We start from the raw sequence: 20,056 nt of genomic DNA on the forward strand, positions 1-20,056 counted from the left end.
GAATTCTCTGTAAGGGGTTGTTCAGTTCTGTACCTGAGATCTAGAATGGTTGAGGGCTGGTATCTCTCGTCTCTGGTCTTGATATTCCAGCTGCCTGCGAGGGCCGCTTGGAAGCGCTGGAGCTGGATTTCTCGGCAGGAGAAAAGCAGCGTCTCGTTCTCAGCGCGTCAGGAAGGCGGGGCAGCGCGTGTGGGCTTCGCTCTCTGCTGGGCTTCTCAGCACGTCTCGCTGCTCCGATCTCGTCACCACCGCGTGTGTTTGCTTAAGGCAATGTCGGTAATATTTATACCTGTAAGGTGTCGAGATTGACGTAAGGATGGACATAGATACTTCAATAAGGATGTCATACGGACTGGTCGTTAGCACATTCTTTACTGAAGTTCTCGGTGAAATCAAAACAATGGCCGCAGGGATTTTCCCAGGTTGTCATAGGTTTGATTTGTTTTGAGAGCTCCGTATGCCTTATCAGGGGCTGGAGGAATAGTGCTTGCCTAATTAGATGGCAAGCGTTATGACCTAATCAGATAACGCGTTCCTGTGCCGTGGTGTGGCTTAATCAGATAACGTTTTTTTGCACCGTGGGATGGCTGCTAGTTAATTATTAACCAGAACAGGGTCAGGAATAGGGGAATCGATACAGAACCTATAGGAATACATCACAGTACAACTTAGCTAAAAGACATTGGCTTTGCCAATAGTTCTTTCAGAGACGATACCTATTGGCCTTACCACTGCTTGTTGTTTTTTTTTTTTATTATCCCAACTCTCCAGATAGAGAGCTGTGTTCTACAGTGTGTTACAATTGTGCACACTTCTGTTTAGCAGTATCACTGCTCACATTTTAAAATAGAAAACATTCTTTTTTTATGTTCAAAATATTTTATTGAGTTTTGTTTAAAGATAAATAATAAAGACAAAACATAAAATATTATTATCAGTCAAAGAATACCAAGGCAACAATGCATAAAATAACAATAGTCATCCTAAAACTACCATAGGTATTACACATTACATATGCAAGTGAAATATAATAGTAGGAGGGGAAGGGAGGGCAGGGAGAGGACATAGAGAACATGAATAGCACAATAAATATGCAGAGCTACGACATGTTATAATAGAAGTAGACTATATGGATTAAACTGAGAATTAAAGTCATAACTACAACATTAAGAAGATAAATAAACATCAAGAGGTATCAAAAACGATTGTTAAGTAAAAGAGTTGTGATTAATCACATTCGTAGATAATTGTGCTCCTCTTCTAGTGAAAATAACCCGGACCACCAAGCATGAACAGACAATAAAGAATTATCTTTCCAGCAATACGTGATAGATTTAAGCACTGCTGAGATAAGAAAATTCAAAAGTTTACATTCCAAATCACTTAGATTCTGTGATAAAATCGCAGATTTACATATTATTAATTGATAAGAGATGTTAAAGATTTTTTTATGACATCCCAAATTTCAGACCAAAATTTAAAAACCAAAGGACAATCGAAAAGCATATGTTGTAGTGTACCTGGATATGATTTACAGTGCCAACAATCTGCAGAGGGAATAGGTTTAGCATTATGTAAACGTGATGGAGTCCATAAACGATTATATAGGATATAAGAATTGGTTTGGTAAGTTGAAAAAGGTAGCCAGCTAGATATACTACCAAGCCAAATATCCATGTGTCAATAGTCAGAGCAAGCGAAAGTTCATTGTTCCAAAAAGTGGAAATCATCTCTAAATTATTACCTAAAGTATCTGATAATTTTTTATATAGAATGGAAACCCCATGAGATGCTCTAGAGACTGTTTGAATATAAATTGACCTATCGGCCTTATCATTAGATGGAATAGTACTGGGAAAAGAATCTAAGATTGAATTACATAAAGAGTAATACTTAATGATGTCAGAATTGAGTATACCAAATCTTGTTTTAAAGTTGATCAAAAGCAATGAAAGTATTATCGGAGTAAACATCTTTGAGGTAAAAAATACCAGCTTTAATCCATGAAGACCAGAAACTAATATGTCTGTTTAGTTTAATAACACTACTATACCATAGCGCTACTTCATCAGTATTAATCATGGGAAAGAATAAAACTAAATCAAGATCATTAAATAACATTTTAGTAGATTTTATAATAACTGATTTTCTGAAAAATGTTGCAGTATTACACATAGTCAACAAGGAAGGTAGTGGAAATGGACTAACTATTGATTTCTCAATACGTAACCATGAAGGAGGATTATTTAAAACTGATTGATTAAACCATAACGAACTTTGTTGTAAAATAAAAGCTTTAAGGTAAAGAAAAAAGTCAGGGATACCAAAACCAGCATTACATTTAGGTACTTTCTACTTTTTATAACAATTCAGAGGAGATTTGTTGTTCCATAGGAACTTTGACAAAAGTTTATCAACATCTTTATAAAACTTTAGTGGAAATTGTGTAGGTAGCATGGCTAGGGTGTAAAAGATTTTGGGAGCAATATTCATTTTGATAGTGTCCATTCTGCCCCACCAAGAAAGATGCAATGATGCCCATTTAGCCGTTTTGGTTTTAATATAGTTTAGAACAAATTCACAATTTAGATTGATTGTAGATTTCATGGAGGCGGAAAATAAAATTCCAAGATATTTGAGCTTATTCTTTTGCTAAATAATTTTATGCATAGGAAGCATATCAGGTGTGCAATAAACATTTAAAGGGAACAGTTCTGTTTTATTGGTATTTAAAGTATATCCTGAAACTGTAGAATATTTTTTAATAATATCCATCAGTGAGGGGAACGAGGATAAAGGATCACTAATAAATAATAACACATCATCAGCATAAGCAAGGGATTTAACAATAACATCCTTAATATAAATACCTTTAAAATTCTCGCATTTTCTTATAGAGGTAAGAAAAGGTTCAATGCCAATTAAAAATAAGAGAGGAGAAAGAGGGCACCCTTGTCTTGTACCTCTAAAAAGTGAAAATTGATTTGAAATTTGACCGTTAATAAACAAACGAGCTGTAGGAGCAAAAAATAAAGCTGAGATCATGCGTATAAAAATAGGTCCAAAATTAAATTAAATTATTGTATGAAATAAAAATTGCCAATGAATTTTATCAAATGCCTTCTCAGCGTCCAAGGCTAAAATTCCAGACGGTAATGTTAAAGTATGACTTTGCTCAATAATGTGTAGCAAAGTTCTAGTATTATTAGCAGTATACCTGTTTCATAAAACCAGACTGGTCTGGATGTACAATAGAATCTAATATGGGTCCCAATCTAGTAGGAAGAATTTTAGCATATAATTTACAATCTTGAATAATTAAGGAAATTGGACTATAATTAGAAACTAAAGTGGGATCTTTATCTGGTTTCGGAAGTACTATAATTAACGCTTACGTAAAAGAGCCAGATGTAGTTCCAGTAGAACCAAAAAACGTAAATGATTGATGTAAAAAAGGTAACAATTGTGACTGAAATTCTTTATAACATTCTGCTGGGATCCCATCAGGACCAGGAGATTTATTCTTTTTAAGGGACTTTATAACAGCAAAAATTTCACTAGGTGCTTCAAGACCAGCCTTATCTGTTTGTGAAATCATGGGTAAATCACAGGAATTCAAGAAGGAATCTATCAAGGAAACATCTTGAGAATCAGGTTTATTATAAAGTGTATAATAGAAATTTAGGAATTCATCAACAATATCATTATGAGAAATGGCAATTTTACCCTGGGGGCCATGAATTGAATTAATTTGTGTTTTATCTCTTTTAATACGTAGATAATTAGCTAATAGTCTTCCTGATCTATTGGCAATAAAACGAAATCTAGCTTTAGCATTAGAAAGTTAGATACCTGCTCGCTTACTAAGGAGCGAATTGAATTCATAACGCAATTTTTGTAGTTTAAGTTTATACTGGAGCTTGTTGGATGTAATGAAAAGTCGTTCAAATGTTGCAATCTGGTTTTGAAGGTTTTTGGCATTTGTATGACAGGTTTTATTTTCGTGGGCTATAATAGATATAGCTACACCTCTAATATAAGCTTTGAAAGCATCCCACCCAGTAATCATAGAAGTAGAACCTTCAGGATTGAGTACAAAATATTCTTGAATGGCAGTTAAAAGTTTATGCTTGTTATACTCATTTAAAATTATATCAGTATTCAATCACCACCTAGATTTTGTAGTAAAAGTTGAATCTAAATTCAGAACCCAAGAAATCATAGCATGGTCAGAAATGTCAATGTTACCAATAATAGGGTTGGATATTGAACCAATTGAACATCTGGAAACCAGTAAACAATCAATTCTAGAATGAGAATTATGAGGGTTGGAAAAGAAAGTAAAACCTTTTTCTGTAGGAAAATGTAATCTCCAAATATCTACCAACTTAGTAGCTTGAAGAAATGATTTGAACACAAAATAAACTTTAGAAGGATAAAATTAGCAAGAGACAATCTATCCGTAAGGGATGAGAAATAACATTAAAATCTCCTCCGACAATCAAAGGGACATTACCAATCTTTAAAACCTCCATTGTAAGATTAGTCCAAAATACTGGATCATCCGCTGTAGGACCATAAACATTTAATAAAAATAAAAATGAGTCATGAACTTCAATGTTAACAAGTATTAATCTACCATCCTTATCAGAAGTTTTACTCAAAATTTGACAGTGCAGTTTCTTCGCAAATAAAATAGCTACACCGTTTTTTTTACAATTCGCAGGAGAAGAGACAATAGCATCCACCCATTTTTTTCTTCATATAATCTAAAATGTTATCATCTATGTGAGTTTCTTGTATAAAGCAAACATCTGCTTTGTAACTATTGAGATAATCTAAAAAAACAATTACGTTTAACTGGATGGCGTAAACCTTTAACATTTAATGAGACAACATTAATATGGTGTGTATTAGCCATAAGAAAAGAATGAAGAAAGAAGAGAAAGAAGAGGAAAATAAAAGAAGATCAAGAGAATGAGAAAAAGGTATCTCCAGTTAAAGATGGAGAGGCAAAAAGAAAAACCATGGAAAAAACAACAAACAAGAGACAAAAATGTGAAATATGAAACGCGCACACACTGAACAAGCATGACCATAACCGCTGGAGCCCTTTAAGAAAGAAATTTCAATGTTAAGTCAGAAGAGACATCATATAAAAATCACGTAGCAGAGTCATTGGTTTCTATTGAGTGTTGTGACTGGGGATCCCAAAAATATTTCAAATCTTCAGGGCGCTGAAAAGATTTCGAAAAATTATCCTTCCAAATGCGCATTGTCGAAGGATCAAAGAGACCATATTTGTAGCCTAGACTTCGCAGTTGAGGACGAAGAACAGTGAATTCTTTCCGAATTGAGACAGTTTCTCTGGCAAATTCTTGATGAATAAAATGTTATTTCCATTTACCATCAATGAAGGAATTTCCCTTGCTGCTTTTCAAATTAATACTAAATGATGATGTCGAAGGACTTTAAAAATCATTTGTCGTGGCTTTGTGTGAACAGGGTTCCTATGTGAGGGAATCCTATGAGCCTAATCGATTTCGAAATTTTCTGGAAATTTAATTTGTACCAGGTTAGGCAATAAATTCTTCAAATATATTCTACAGTTATTTCCCTCAACATCTTCAGCCAAATTAAAGATGCGTAAATTATATTGTTACTGTTACGATTTTCGAAGTCCAATAATGCTGTGGAGAAAGGAGGAATTTTTTCCACAAGTGGCGTAAATGCGTCAATTTTAGCTTTATTATCCTGTATTTTGATGGAATTATCAGAAGTTTTCATTGATAGACTAGCCATTTCTTTGCGTACATTTTTAATTTCAGAAGCAATGGTATCTGTATTGACACAAAGTGCTTGAATTTCCTCCAATATTAAAGATAGTTAGGGTTCAGGAGACTCCACAACTTTAGATTTTGCAGGGGTCGGAGAAACTTGCTGCCTTCTTTTATTATTAACAGAGTTCTCATTTTCCATGTTAAAGGTAAATGAGGCAGAATAGCAGATTGGAAAAGCACAACAGTGAAATAGATGCAAAAGCTGTGAGAAACACTCAAGAATAGGCTGGTGCAGCAGCTAAACCAGACTGGGAGAGATGAAAATACCTTTTCCGGTGTGCAAAAGCTTGTCTAAATTGCTCACAATGCAGGTAGGCACAAAACTAATGTGGCGACCCCAAACTAGCCCAACTTCTGACTAAAAGTAATCGTTTATTCACCAAAACGGGCGAAAATGCATCAGAGCTCACAAATTGGCGGCCATCTTGAAAAACGCGATCGCGCGTCTCCCTAGAAAACATTCTTTAATTATCTTCCAAAAGCCATATTCAAAACGGTATGATATTTTATGACCATCTGGTAGCTGGTCATTTGAGGTGGGCTATGTCTATGTAATCTTAAATCTGTAATTACCTTAGGTGGTGCAGTGACTGAGTTCCCTAGCTGCCAGTATTTTTTCAGAGTTTATAATAACTGTATACACCAGTACCTATAACATCACGAAAGCCCGATTGCACAATAATTGTAACCTTACAAGCACTTTGCTTTTATATAGCACTTGCTTTTACACTTCTGTGGCTTTGAAGGCACTTTACATCAGCACCATGGCTTAGTAAGATAAATGCTCACGCTGACGTAGGCTGTGATGTACAGGTCATGAATGCTATTCTTGGTGAGGTCAACTCAGCCTTCAATCATTCAGGGGTCTATGAACTGAGTGCCATAAGATTGGGTAATTGTCACTGTGGTTATTTTCAGTGCTTAGGAACTGGAGAAGGGCGGGATGAAGTGATACATAAAAACACAGATATTTTAATTGCTAGTACTATTTGCTAATTAATACTATTTTGTGCATTGGAATGATGAACGCTGAGTCAACCGGGAAATGTTTTAAACTTTTTCAATGCAGTTTGATCTGATCAGGCTTCTAAGTCAGCAATCCCAGCTCTCAATCATTGTATTATATACATAGTTATTGCTAAATGTCAGTTTTTACTTTTTGTTTTCCCTTTTGTTATAGTCGAGGCACATAGCTTGGTCTACCTGGTGTCATCCAGGGAACATGAGCTTGTTGCCCTCTGGGCTTGTACTGTTCTACCCGGAGATGGGATCCCACTGCTGCCGAATGTACCACAACAGGAATTTCTTTTGTTTCTTGTTCTGTCTTTTCTTCTTTTTCTTTTCCAGATGATTGGCGATAAATCTGTCTAACTGCAAGTACGAGAGTGGTGAGTCCTGCTGATCTATACACCTTACTCAGAATACTGATGACGTGCCCAGCGATGGACAAGAAACTTGACCTAGGGGTGGATTGTCTATACATCTGTGTCAGGGGTCTAAGCCATCCAAGCTTCTATGAACTCAGTAAGCTGGTACTGAGTGTTCTGCAGACGGTACCTGCCTATTCCCTCCAACTGTATTGCCCATCACTGTGAAGCACAATGTCCCCCACCTTCATGTACCCCTTCAGTGCAGAGCTGTAACTAGATTTCTGAGCATCCTACACATATATAGAGTAGACTAAACTCTGTTTCCTGATAAATGATAATGCCACTTGGCCGCATATTCTACATATATGGATGAGGGCTGAGTATTCTTCACTATGAATTTCATAGGCTAGACACACCCATGGCTGATTATTATATGGTTAGAGCCCTGACCTGTGAATTCTAATGGCAGGGCTCAGGGCTGAGTATTCTCCAAGTAGGACCCTGAACTTTGTAATCTAAAGGCAGGACTCCAGGGCTCAGGGCTGAGTATTTAACAGGTAGGGCCACAAGTTATGTATTCTAAAGGCAGGGCCCAGGGCTCAGTATTCTATAGGTAAGGTTCTAAACTCTGTATTCTGAAGGCTGAAGGCAGGGCTTAGGGCTGAGTATTCTACAGGTAGTTACACGGCTGGATGGTTCCATGAAATAAGACAATATATCTATGAGATTAAATAAGGCATTAGCAGTACTCCTGACAATAGAAATTACATTTTGGAAAACCTTTCAATGTAGGGCATTGCCAACATAACCATTTTCTTTCTATAATGCAGTGCGTCGAGCGGCTCGGCGATATGGTCTGCATGAGTCATGCGACACAAATGATTGGAGCCTTTTCTGGACAGACTGCTCAGTGTCTTTGGACCGTGCCCTGGACATGAAAGGGTACCAGGTATGAACCCCACATCTTGTGATATTCACTCAGAAGAAGGATCATGTTTATATGAAACGTTGACCACTCTGGTATCCTATTGTTCTAGAAAATCAATCATTTTCCTGGGATGAATGAAATCTGCCGGAAGGATACGCTTGCCCGTAACATGAGCCGTATGCAGAAGCTTTTCCCTAAGGAATACCACCTTCTGCCAAGGTCCTGGTGTCTGCCAGCGGAGTAAGTGTGTGTAGGTCACCACCATATTCCTCTACTTTCAGCACTAAGGGTCGCACGGTTTCTTTTCATTTCCTGCTACTCTGTAATCTTCTTTACCAACTACTCCCATCCTCCTCATCAACTCGTTTCGCGCCTCATCTGGATTCCCTTCTGCTTATGTCATCTTCATAAACCTTTGCTTCATCTTCCTCACATCCGGATTTATTCAGAGTCTCTCCTCCTGTGTATCTCAACTCATAATCGCTTACCTAACTCATTCTATTATATCACCGCTTATCCTGCTGTTATTCCTCCTGGCTCATCTGCATCAGCTCCTTCATTCTCACTGTACTCGCCTTCTCCTGCCCTTCCTTTTTCCTCATCTCCTGCTGTAGCACTATCATTTTCCATATGACCATACTGTCCTTATTAATCTTACCTCTTACCCCACCTTCATCCTCATCATTTTCTACCTTGCTGCCTCTCATTGATCTCCCCAGATTGCAGCAGGGCCTTGCTCTGCAGTGCCCCACTTTATGAACCTGCTACCAATGCTCCTTCTAAAGGATGTTTTCTTCTCTTCACGGGTAATGTCCATCCTTTTGCAGCTAAAGCTAAAAGCTGGGGTGTGAGCATATTTACAGTGGTTTGTTCCCCTTCTTTCCCAGCTATGGTGATCTGCAGGCCTACGGCAGGACACGAAAGCACAGGACCTACATCTGTAAGCCAGACATGGGGTGTCAGGGCCGGGGGATCTACATCACTAGGTCCGTCAAGGACATTGGCCCGGGGGAGGACATGATATGCCAACTGTACATATCCAAGGTAGGTGCACATGGCTGTACTCGGTCCAGTCATGTCCAACATAGTCCGAGTCTGGCGATGGATGCCTGACCTTCACAGGCTTTTCTCTTTGCCACCAAGCTGTCCCAATGTATCCAAGTTTGCACTCCAATGTGGAATTTTTCATTATAGCTTTCTCTTGTGAACTATTTTGTAATGGTGTGTTGACTTAATATTCTTGTTTCAACATGCTGGACATCTGTTAGTATGTATTAACATGCTCTGGAGAGAACTACTCCACACATGTAAATGACCCTGCACCAGTCTACATGGCCTTTAAACTGCCTCCTAATTTCCATTCTGGCATATCTGTTTCTGGCTACGTTTAACCGTGGTTGTTGTTGAAAAAAGAGTAGAAGAATATGGAAGGAGGGAAGTAAGAAAACCACTTGTAGGCCTAGGCATCTTAAAGAGGAGGTTGTCATGTGTCTTAGTTAGGCCCATGAAAAAACACTGCCATTTTTCACCATGTACACTTTTTCTAAGTTGCCTTCCCTTTCACACAATAAACTTTTACACACATTTGCATGCGTACCAATGCTGGATTTGTTTCTCTGAAACTGCTTCGCTTACAGATTCCACTTCGCGAAACCATTATCACGACTCCTTGAGCACTACAAACTCTCAACACACATTGTGCAAATGTTGTTCTATTTTTCATCATTGGGGCAACATGGCTATCTATAGATCATAACAATGCTGGCATGCCTCAGGACTCACAAGTATGCTTTTCATTATAAATAAACAAGAATTTCCAAGTTTAGGGAGAGGAGAGCTTTGCTGTCATTGGCGAGTTCTCTACACGCTGAAGCTCCGACCCAGCAGCTTGCTGATATCTCTGCAAAGGTAATCCAGCTCATGACCATGATGGAGACTTCCCTTCTTTCCTTGCAGGTAACCGGGGTTGGATCATCAAGTACGGAGATTCTAAGCAGAACACACACACCCTAGACACTTAGGTTGGGGGATGTATAGTAGGAGTATGCCAGATTTCTGTATTGTGTTCTGTGCCTGCCTATATACAGCACGATGGTGGAACCTTTTATTCTGTTCACTGTCCTAGCACTTCTAATCACTTTCATTAGCTTCTGTCTATTGATAATCGCAGCACATATATTTTGTACAAGGATCACATTGGTTCAATAAATGCCCTTAGATTCTGTGGTGGCAGTTCCTTACAGTACTTCAAATCCTGATGTTCCCTACTTACACACCCTATCCTATAGAACTTATGTTCTCCGGAAATGACTTGTTTGGAGATCTTCTCGACTTGTATCGAGTAGACTGATGACCTCCCTCTTGAACACCACCATGTGGTCTTAAGGTAGCACCTCACTTAGAATACGGGGTCACCTAATGCACCCCTTTGCAAAGGCTGGCAGCTTATTTTTCACCTCAATACAATTTATTTGCTCACCAAAAGCAAGAGCCCATCTGGCCTCAAACAAGCTATGTTAAATTCCTGTATTTCCATGTCCCTGTACAGTTCAAATTAGAATTGTCTACCATAATATGTCTTGAAATGTGAAAGAACACACTAAACCAGCAGTTACACTCTCTTAGTAAATAACTGGGCACTTGTTAAGCCCAAAATGGGTGGGAATAAATGCTTTCATGCCGTACAGCAGAAGAGACTCTCACTCTCAGCTTAGAGCGAAATTGTGTCGAATATTTTTTCGAAATGCTTTATTAAGAGAGTTATGATAGAGTGCTTATTGGGTTCAGACATCTTTTGTATTTTTTCCCACCGTGTCTTAGTGAATTGTTCATACTGAACATGGGTAGAAAGCCATTAAGGCCATGGGATCCTGTGGCGGGTTAAAAAATGGTTTTCCGTATATCACTAATGCCCATATTCAATCATTCTTGCCCTCATTTTGTGTCTCATAGATGTCTATATGCACAATAGTGCTCCTGCTTCCTGACATGTCTCTTACTAGTGTGGCCTACCTGAAGGCAGTAATGCTGAACATAGCTGCCACTATATGCCAAGATTATGTTCTCTGAACAGGTGGTGACATGATGGCATCTATGTGGTCTGCAGCAAGAATGGTGACAGTTCTTGACTGTCCAGCTTAGTGGCACTGCCCAACTTCCTTCTGTACAATGCCTTGATCAAGGCTCTGTTACCTGAAGAAGAGATGCATAATGAGTCAATAACCGGTACATCTTGGCAGAAATGTCCCCAGACTGCCTGAAATGAAGTCCGGTCAAACTCGTGCTGAGGAAACTCTCTGCAGACCTTTAACAATTAAATAACTTCATATCAGTAATTGTTCTCTTTATAAGCAAAACATCAGACAACTTTGTAAGCATACAACTGAGATGTCGTCCCAATAAAAACATCCTCCTGGTGTGGAAACAGTCCAATCTCAGGGATGGTTGCAGCAAAGAAACAACCATTATAACTGTGATAAAACCTTTAAGATCCTAGCCAAAGGACCGCAATGCATCCTGGTCCTTGTTGAAAAGTCAGTGGCATGTGATTATCATAGACCCATAATTCTTTCTCAAGACTCTTCAAAACCAGTTGGGTATTGATGGCGAAGTCTTAAATAAGTTTAGATCTTACTTCAGAGACTTAAGACAATAGTCGCTTTCCTGTCCCTCCCCTCCCCCTTTGCCTTCCCGCCACCTTTAGGGTCCTACAATTGTTCTCATTAACTCCTACGCTTTTCATTGCTGATGTGTAGCTGCTTAATGACGTTTTCAGAGCTCTAGGTCAGATTGTGTGTTAATACTCTGATGACAGTGTCATTGACAGTGTTATTAAAAAATCATCTGAACAAGACCTAGGCCATGACTGCGTTCAGTATGACTCAATTATGGCTATCCAGCCACTTCCAAATACTACAACCAGACAAGACAGAGGACCTTACTCAGAGTTTGGTGGACATGGTACTCAGACACAAATGTATCAGAATACCTTGTCCGCCAAACTCTCTACCCGCCTGCCTAGTTAAAGTTGGGTGAACTATCAGCTTTCTGTTGGCAGTGCTCCTGTTGGCTGCAGCGACGAAAAGCTTACTCCAACAGACTGATAAAGTGCTGGCTGTTGGAGTAAGGGCATCATATTGCCCTCTCTATTTAGGACGGATAATGTGATGTCCTTTTCTATGTCCATCACCACATCAAAGAAAATCCTTCCTCAATGTGGGGATCATTAGTTATTTGTTTTTCGAAAACAACTCCTACTGCCCCCAGCCCCCACTTTATGAGCCTGTTTTTGACAAAGAAAAACATTGGCTGTCAAAGTAGTGGCATCAGAGATTAGGTGAGTGATGGCATCAGTGATGTCATTTGAGATGTCATCAGTGATGTCATGAGTGATTGCACTGACCATGTCATGACTGATATAATATGTGACGTCATCAGCAGTGCATTGCTCGGGCGCGAGTTATAGTTACCTCAGCTAACTAAAACGGCTGAATTTCTCTGGTTTTGTACGAGTGAAATGTCAGCCTAACTGTAACGTCCCTCAAGCCTGTGGTTTTTCCAGTGAATTTCTAAGTTTTTTTAAAATTCCATTTCATAACCATAACATCCCTGTAACCTTTGTTGTTTTTTTAGTGAATTTCTAAGGTTTTTTAACTAGCAGTCACGTATCTCGAGTGGTGGGAAAGGGGTCTGGGTCTCCAACCAGCTCTCAGGAATTCCGCTGCGTAGGACTTACAGGAAGTACCAGGGCTTCTTGGCCCCCAAGGTCCCTCCGGAGCCAAGGGGACTTTATCCCCCCCAACTAAGGTGAAAAAGTCAGATGCCACCCCCTTTTTTCCACCAGTCTGCTAACATGCCTCTGCACACTGCTGGTGGGGCAGTGAGGTCCTCTTGCCTCCTGAGGGCCTCAGGAGTAACGTCGACTTCCTCCCCCAAGCAGCAGTGTGCCATGAGGCATGTTTGCAGAGTGGTGGTGAAAGGGTGTGTGGCCACTGACCACCTCTCAGCAATCCACCTGTTTGGGCGCCCACACAGTGGGATTTCTGAGAGATGGTCACAGGCCACGCCCTTTTCTACACCACTCTGCAAATGTGCCTCCTGGTGCACTACTATTTAGGGGAGGAAGTCCCCTTGCCTCTTGAGGGTCCAAGGGGGCTAGTTGGCCCCTTGAACCCTCAAGAGGCAAGGGGATTTCCTCCCCCAAATAGTAGTGTGCCAGGAGGCACGTTTGCAGTGGGGTGTAGAGAGGGGCATGGCCTGCGACCACCTCTCAGCAATTCCACTGTGTGGGCCGCGTGGCACCCCGCATTACAAAACATTAGCCCTGGAGAGGTGGTGGTCTCTGGGGCTGCGTGGGGGGCTGGAGCCCCCCATGCATACTATTATTTATATAGCCCCGGAAGGTGGCTGTCTTTGGGGCTGCGGGGTAGCCGCGTGCCCCCCGCATTACATAACATTAGTCTTGGGGCGGTGGCGGTCCCCGGTTCTGCTTGGGGGGGCTGGAGCTCCCCCGTGCATTTGATTATGTATTTAGCAACGGGGAGGTGGCGGTCCCCGGGGTTGCGGGGGACCAAGCGGCCCCCGCATTATTAATTCAAATGCCCCTGAGACCTGGCCAACCCGGCAGCTTACTTAAATAAGGCGCTTGGTTTAAAACAAAATACATTCGGCAGGATTCGCGCATCCACCACGACTCCCGTCTAATATTTTTTTTTAATGCTTTTTTTGGGACCCCCCTAAGCAGGCCTAGTGGGCCAGGGTGTTTCTACCCTGCCCTCTTCTTGTTTTTTAAAGTTTTTAACCTTTTTTCTTGTGTCTCATTCCCGAAATGACTGCCAACACTTCCTGCTTTGAAGTGTTGTCAACCAATCAGATCGCAGGCTCGAGATCAGTAGGGTTTGCAGATCCTCAGCAGCCACAGTTGTATATCTGATTTTTTTTTACATTTGTCAGGAACTACTGAACGGATTTACACCATTTAACAAAAAGAGTGCTTTCTGAACCAAGAGCTACCTTTTTGCTAAATTTGGAGTAATTCTCTTCAGAAGTTCGGTCTGTAGCCATGTCTAAGGTTTCCTATGGAAATTACCATGGAGAAAACATGTTTGGGTCCCCCCCTTTTTCTCAGCCCTCGCTTGACGCATCAACCCGAAACTTTCAACAGAGCTGCTGACCTGACAGCACTATTAGTTTTAAAACTTTTGTGAAGATTAGTTAAATGACGCCAAAGATATTGGTGAAAGAAAAGACTCTTTTTCTATAGAAACAAGGTCCTAACTATAACTACCTACTGGTGACCGCCAATAGGTAATATATATATATTTTTTTACATTTTACCGTTTCCCAACTTTTACCCATGAGGGAGACTCCCTGTAACTCTATCCATCCCTGTCTGTACTGTCCACCTTCTGCCTTTGCCTCCCGCTGTTTCATTTTCAAGTTTCTTTTACAGGTCTTTCACTTCTTATTTTTGCAGTACATTGCAGCTCCTCCTCCATTGTATCCCCCCTGTTTCTTCTCAATCACTCTTACTGGTCTCGCTATTACCTCTGCCTCATCTTTGATCCTTTCCAATCTGAGTCTTCCCCTTCTGCTGCATTCTAACTCTTCATCAGTAGGAGACTCCTGTGAAAATATTTGTAGTGGAATCTGGGGGGGCTTTGCGACTGAAGGGGTTGGATTCATAAGATAGATTGAGGATCTCTAGAAAGACTATTTTTTACAACATTATTTTAGCCACAACATGATCATACACCTGCGAAGTGCCACACATCTCCAGTTAGATGAATACATATTACTAATTTAGTCATACCTACGCAAGCATTGAGAATTGTCATGAAAGTGTATGGCACTTAGTAGGGCTTCAGCAGAGAAAATAAAGCTGATATGGCCATCTCTTGCTGGTAGGTAAGAGAGTCTGGACTAAGCCCCAGCCTGAATGATGATGCAGTCAGAGAGTCACTCTGCCGTGATTGGAGGGCAGTGTGACATTTCAAAATTAGATGGAGGCCCTTTACTTCCAGACATAATGACTTGTAGGATGGGTCCAGCGGTGGTGACCCTCTTCTGCTGTGTGATATCACACCCTGCCACTCGCAAAAAGAGGGAGAAGCCCTGAGAGGAGCATAGTGAAGTATTCCCTGCCCACCGCAGAAGCTATAGACCGCATCTGTTGTAATTGTTGCAAAGTCTGACTTATCTTCCCATGGCTCAGTGACACACTTCGGGGACAAGCTGAGAACTTCACTGTGTCATGTCCCTTGACCACATTTGACCGGTCATTGGCTCTGATTAGAGGTGCTACAGTAGAGCAGTAAAAAGCTTTCTGAAGTTAAGGCGGGTTCTACGTGCTGCTTTAAGGCTAATACTGAGTTCTTAGGGTGAAGGAGTATTGGGAGGAAGAGGTACAGAGAAGAGTGAAAATGGAGGAAAGTTGGGAAAAAAGCACAAGAACATTCACTGTACCTGGAAGATTGTAATCCATCTCCTGTCATAAGAGGAGGAGAACTGTGTTTTGCGCAGTCTATGTGGATAATTCCTTAAATTATTCCAGAGTTGACATCGGGAGTTCATTCCATTTGACTTAAAACATATTGCTGTATTGCTTGATGGTCTTTTAACATTCAAATCGAGTTGCCGGATGGTCCTGGAGTGAGCTCAGAATAAGCCGGATGTACCAATAACATCTTAAGGTCCCTTCTGACCTTGAGATGGTCTTGCTATTGTTTAAGGTCTAGAGTGACACTGTTTCAAATGTTTGGACCATGCATACTCACGTTTTTATCAGTGGAAAGGTAACTGCTGTAGATTGTGGTTACTACAGAGCAGTATTCCTAAGCTATTGATGCTACTGTTGCTTTCCCTCATTTATTCTTGCACATGAGTGAGGCACAAGTTAGTGTATATTACTGTTCTGTTGCCTTTTTCTTCACATGAACATATCAGTATTTATGTCTCATTGTCTTAGATTTGAAATGGTATCCTAAATGAATTGACGACTGCAGATAGAAGGCTTAGAGCTAAAGCAATAGTCATGATCCTTGGGTGACTCACCATTGCTTACCTTGGGTAACTGACGTGAACTGACCCAATCTTACATGCATTGTCGTTTAGAGAATGTGCTAGTATAAATCAGGGCATCTTTTGACCTAACATGTTCAGATGCCAAACAGTTCATATTACTTGCCTAATTTACTTGTCAGAGGAGAACTGCTTCTAAAACTATTCCATAAACTGGTTTCAAACATTGCTGTCCATCTGGCCACCATAGAATAAAGGAATATAGCTTACCTAGCAAATCTGTGTTATACTGCGTAGACTGAGGGAGGTTGCCTATTTCACCCTGTAACCGTCTGCCTGACACTACCCTCTCCTCCCTCTCTTTCAGCCATTCATCATTGATGGGTTTAAGTTTGACCTGAGGGTATATGTTCTGGTGACATCATGTGACCCACTCCGGATCTTTGTATACAATGAGGGCCTGGCACGCTTTGCAACAACCTGCTACTCTGTCCCCTCGCAAAATAACCTGGTGAGTAAATTACTCAGTCCTGCCTGCCAATAAGTGAAATCCACTATGCACCTACCAGACTATGTTCATGTTTGATTTTACCTGTGTGGGGCTAAGAACCTTTGGGTACCTGAATATTGTGGGCGATGAGATGGTGGTAAATGAAAAATGTCCTAGCTTTCATAATGGAAATTTTCAGTTCTGTTAAGGACACGGAGGCGAGGATTATGCTCAACTTTCACCCTTTAATACATTCCAGAAGATTTCAACTTTAACAAACGACATTTCCCAATATGCAATGGGAAAGAACTACAAAGAAAGTTCAACCAATCAAAACCAGTCCAGTCCATCATAAGCAGACTTCCCCTGGTCCACCTCCTTTTTCTTGAGTGCAACAGAAGTAATCCCAACTTTTTTTAAATTCACTTTTAGTTGAATCAGAACCTGGGAAAAAACACAGAATATTACTATAATGTCGCATTGGGTAGACCCACGAGCATTTAGTAAGTACAGCCATTTCACTTTATTTGCATTTTCTCAGGAAGATACACTTCTTATTTAACATACACGATCAAGAGTTCCACAAGCTGGCAAACATATGGATCAAAAAAGTATACTTATACCTTACGAAGACCCAGAAGAATAACCTGAATTGAATTCATGTCCTTTAAACCATGAAGGAGTGAGAATTTCACATGAACCTGGGAGGGAATAATCCTCGCCTCTGTGTTCTTGATAGAATTGAAACTTTCCGTTATGAAAGCTAGCAATTTTTTCATTCTATTTTCAAGGCCAGAGGCAAGGATTATTCCCTCAAAGCTTGTCTACCACCAAAGATGCCATATCTATTACCAGTCTGAAATAAAACCATTTAAACATGGAGTCCAAGACCAATCTGCCGCATTGATATACTCTAGTCTTGCCCCTAGAGAGAAGGCTTCAGAGGCCATCGTCCCTCTCACAGAGTGAGCTCCAAATTGCATCACGTCAGTGCCCACTTCCTGCATGACCCAGCGAGCTATGGTGGGAGAAGAGACTACTTTGAAAGGTTTCTTGAGAGAAATTAAACATTTTTTTTATGGAAACCAAAATAAAAAAATTTAGCACAAAAAAAATGTCCCTTTCACCCTGTGGACGGAGTTCCTCTGTCATATCTTTGCAAAGACCTGACCTGTGATATCCAGTGACCAATCATCTGAAGCTCTGCAGCAAGAAACCAAACGGAGCTGCATTGTGAGTTTCACCGACATAGATTTGTTCCGCTGCCATAAGATGTAGGATCATATTGACATCCCACTGAATGGAATACCTGGGATCTGGGGGCAATGCCAGTTGAAGTCCTCTCATAAGTTTAATACCAACGGATGTCCCACCCCCCCACCTGGGAACCCTGTGCTGGAAGGTGACTTGCAGAAATGGCCACCAAATGGTAGGAACTGACTGTCCTGAAGCCAAACCTTGTGATGCTAAGGAGGCCCAAAAATTAATTACAAAGACAACTTTGCACCCCATGTGATCTTCACCATGTTGAACACACCAACGAACCCACTTTGACCATGCAGACTGATTTCGTTTTGTGGTTCCGTCAGCCCTTGTTGTATCTAGCATTTTTTCAGCCTCTTGCGAAAGCCCCATGACTCTCATATTTCCCTGTAATCCTCCATGCCATGAGGGGCATTTGCCTTCATGGTAAACAGGTGACAAATACCCAGAGGATTCTGTTGGAGATCTAGAGCGTAGGGTTGGAGGATTGGAAAATCCCAAGAAAGCTCCAGAAGAACCGGAAACCTAACTTGAGGCCACCAGAGCAGCCTGATCAGGACCATGTTTATCTGTGTCGACAAACTCAATATCATTGCGAAAGGGGAAATGCATATCCCTTCTCCCCAGATCAATCCTGCAGGAAGGCATCTGTCACTGTTGCCTATGTGTCCGGCTTCCAACTGAAGTATCTGGCCACCTGATGGTCCAGACAAGAGATGAAGAGGTCCACCAAGAAAGGCCCCCACAGGCTCATGCCGGACCATTCTCTCGAGCACCGATCCGCTATCTCGTTGGAGGCCCTTGGAAGATACTCCGCCGTGACAGAGACATTGTTGGTCAGGCAATATATGTCCAGAATTCTTTGGGCAGATCCACCAAGACTTTCAATCTGGTGCCCCCAGAGGATTTATATAACGGACCGCTGAAATGTTGTCCATTTTTAGGAGGACACAGCAACTTACCTTTTCTTTGTTCCAGCATTGGACAGTGAAAGAACCAGCCATCAACTCAAGGCAATTTATGTGGAGTGATTGTTCTTCTGTGGATAATTTTTCTTCCTGTGAAGGAGTCCTTGCAGCGTGCCCTCATGCTGATTTGCTGGGATCAGACTCAATAACTATATCCAGGTCTGAACCGAATATAGCCCGTCCGTTCCAAGCCTCATCTCGATCTTGACTTCCTCTGTCAGAGGTATTTGCTTCCTCTCAATATTGTAGGCCTCTGTGCAAGTGGAAGGCCTTAAGCTATTGTAGGGCTCTGTAATGCAACGGGCCCGGAAAGATTGCCTGGGTGGAGGAGAATGGGAGGCCTAGAGGCCTACTACATGAGCTACTTGAAGCAGTGAGGTCGTGGGCGTGGACAGAGTATTTCACGACTCTCTGAATTTTTGCCACTTTCTTGGATAGCTTGTCTGTTTAGATAGATTCAGAAGGGACTTCTTCACATGATGACAAGTCCCATGCCTTCTAGCAGGTGGATTGTCTTCAGCAATTGGTCCCTCAACCGGAACGGGCATTGGCCCATGAGATCGTCCAGGTGAATTATCAGGCGACAGCCCTGAGGATCTTCATCCCCGGCTGCAACACTTTGGTGAAACACCAGGGGGCCGACTCGAGACCAAAAGGCTGTGCCTTTAATTTATATCCACTAGACTTGACTCTGCCACTCGAATTATAAAAACTTGCGATGAAGTAGTAAAATAGGCACTTTCAGGTATGCATCCTTGATTGAGGTGTACCATCCCAATTTTAGGCCATAACAGATCGTGCAGGAGATAGATACACTCCATCTTGAAATGGCAGTAAATAAACCACCTGTTCAACTCTCTTAGGTTGACCATGGGTCGTTAACCTCCGTCTCATTTCTCCACTAAGAATATATTGCTGTGAAAGCCTCGAGGATGAAGGTGTGCAGAGACTATCGCTTCTTAGCAGAGCAGATCTGCCACTTCTAGATCCATCAGAGTTATCTAATACTTCGAAGAGACGAGTGGGTGAGGGCGCAAGTGTTGGATGGAGGAACCGTAATACTTAATTTGGAATGCTTGGACTGTATGCAAGACCCATCCGTCTGGGGTAACTTCCTCCAGGTTGTGCAGAAACAATGCCACGCAACCACCCCCCTTTTGCTAAGAAGATAAACAGAC

The 20,056-nt window shown here is 41.2% G+C and overlaps 1 protein-coding gene across 3 annotated transcripts in view; it reads left to right on the plus strand.

Annotated features, from left to right (window-relative positions):
- TTLL6 (tubulin tyrosine ligase like 6) overlaps positions 1-20,056 on the plus strand; it is a 533,521-nt gene that overhangs the window by 240,680 nt on the left and 272,785 nt on the right. For 2 of the 3 annotated variants that reach the window (XM_078641428.1, XM_078641430.1), the window contains exons 3-7: positions 7,190-7,228; positions 8,041-8,159; positions 8,248-8,378; positions 9,026-9,182; positions 16,525-16,668. In XM_078641428.1, the coding sequence (XP_078497554.1) occupies positions 7,190-7,228; positions 8,041-8,159; positions 8,248-8,378; positions 9,026-9,182; positions 16,525-16,668 (590 nt within the window). The remainder of the gene's footprint in view (positions 1-7,189; positions 7,229-8,040; positions 8,160-8,247; positions 8,379-9,025; positions 9,183-16,524; positions 16,669-20,056) is intronic. The other variant, XM_078641429.1, reaches the window with a different exon arrangement.

Source organism: Lissotriton helveticus, chromosome 5_1, assembly GCF_964261635.1.
Source record: "Lissotriton helveticus chromosome 5_1, aLisHel1.1, whole genome shotgun sequence".
NCBI classification, from domain to species: domain Eukaryota; kingdom Metazoa; phylum Chordata; class Amphibia; order Caudata; family Salamandridae; genus Lissotriton; species Lissotriton helveticus.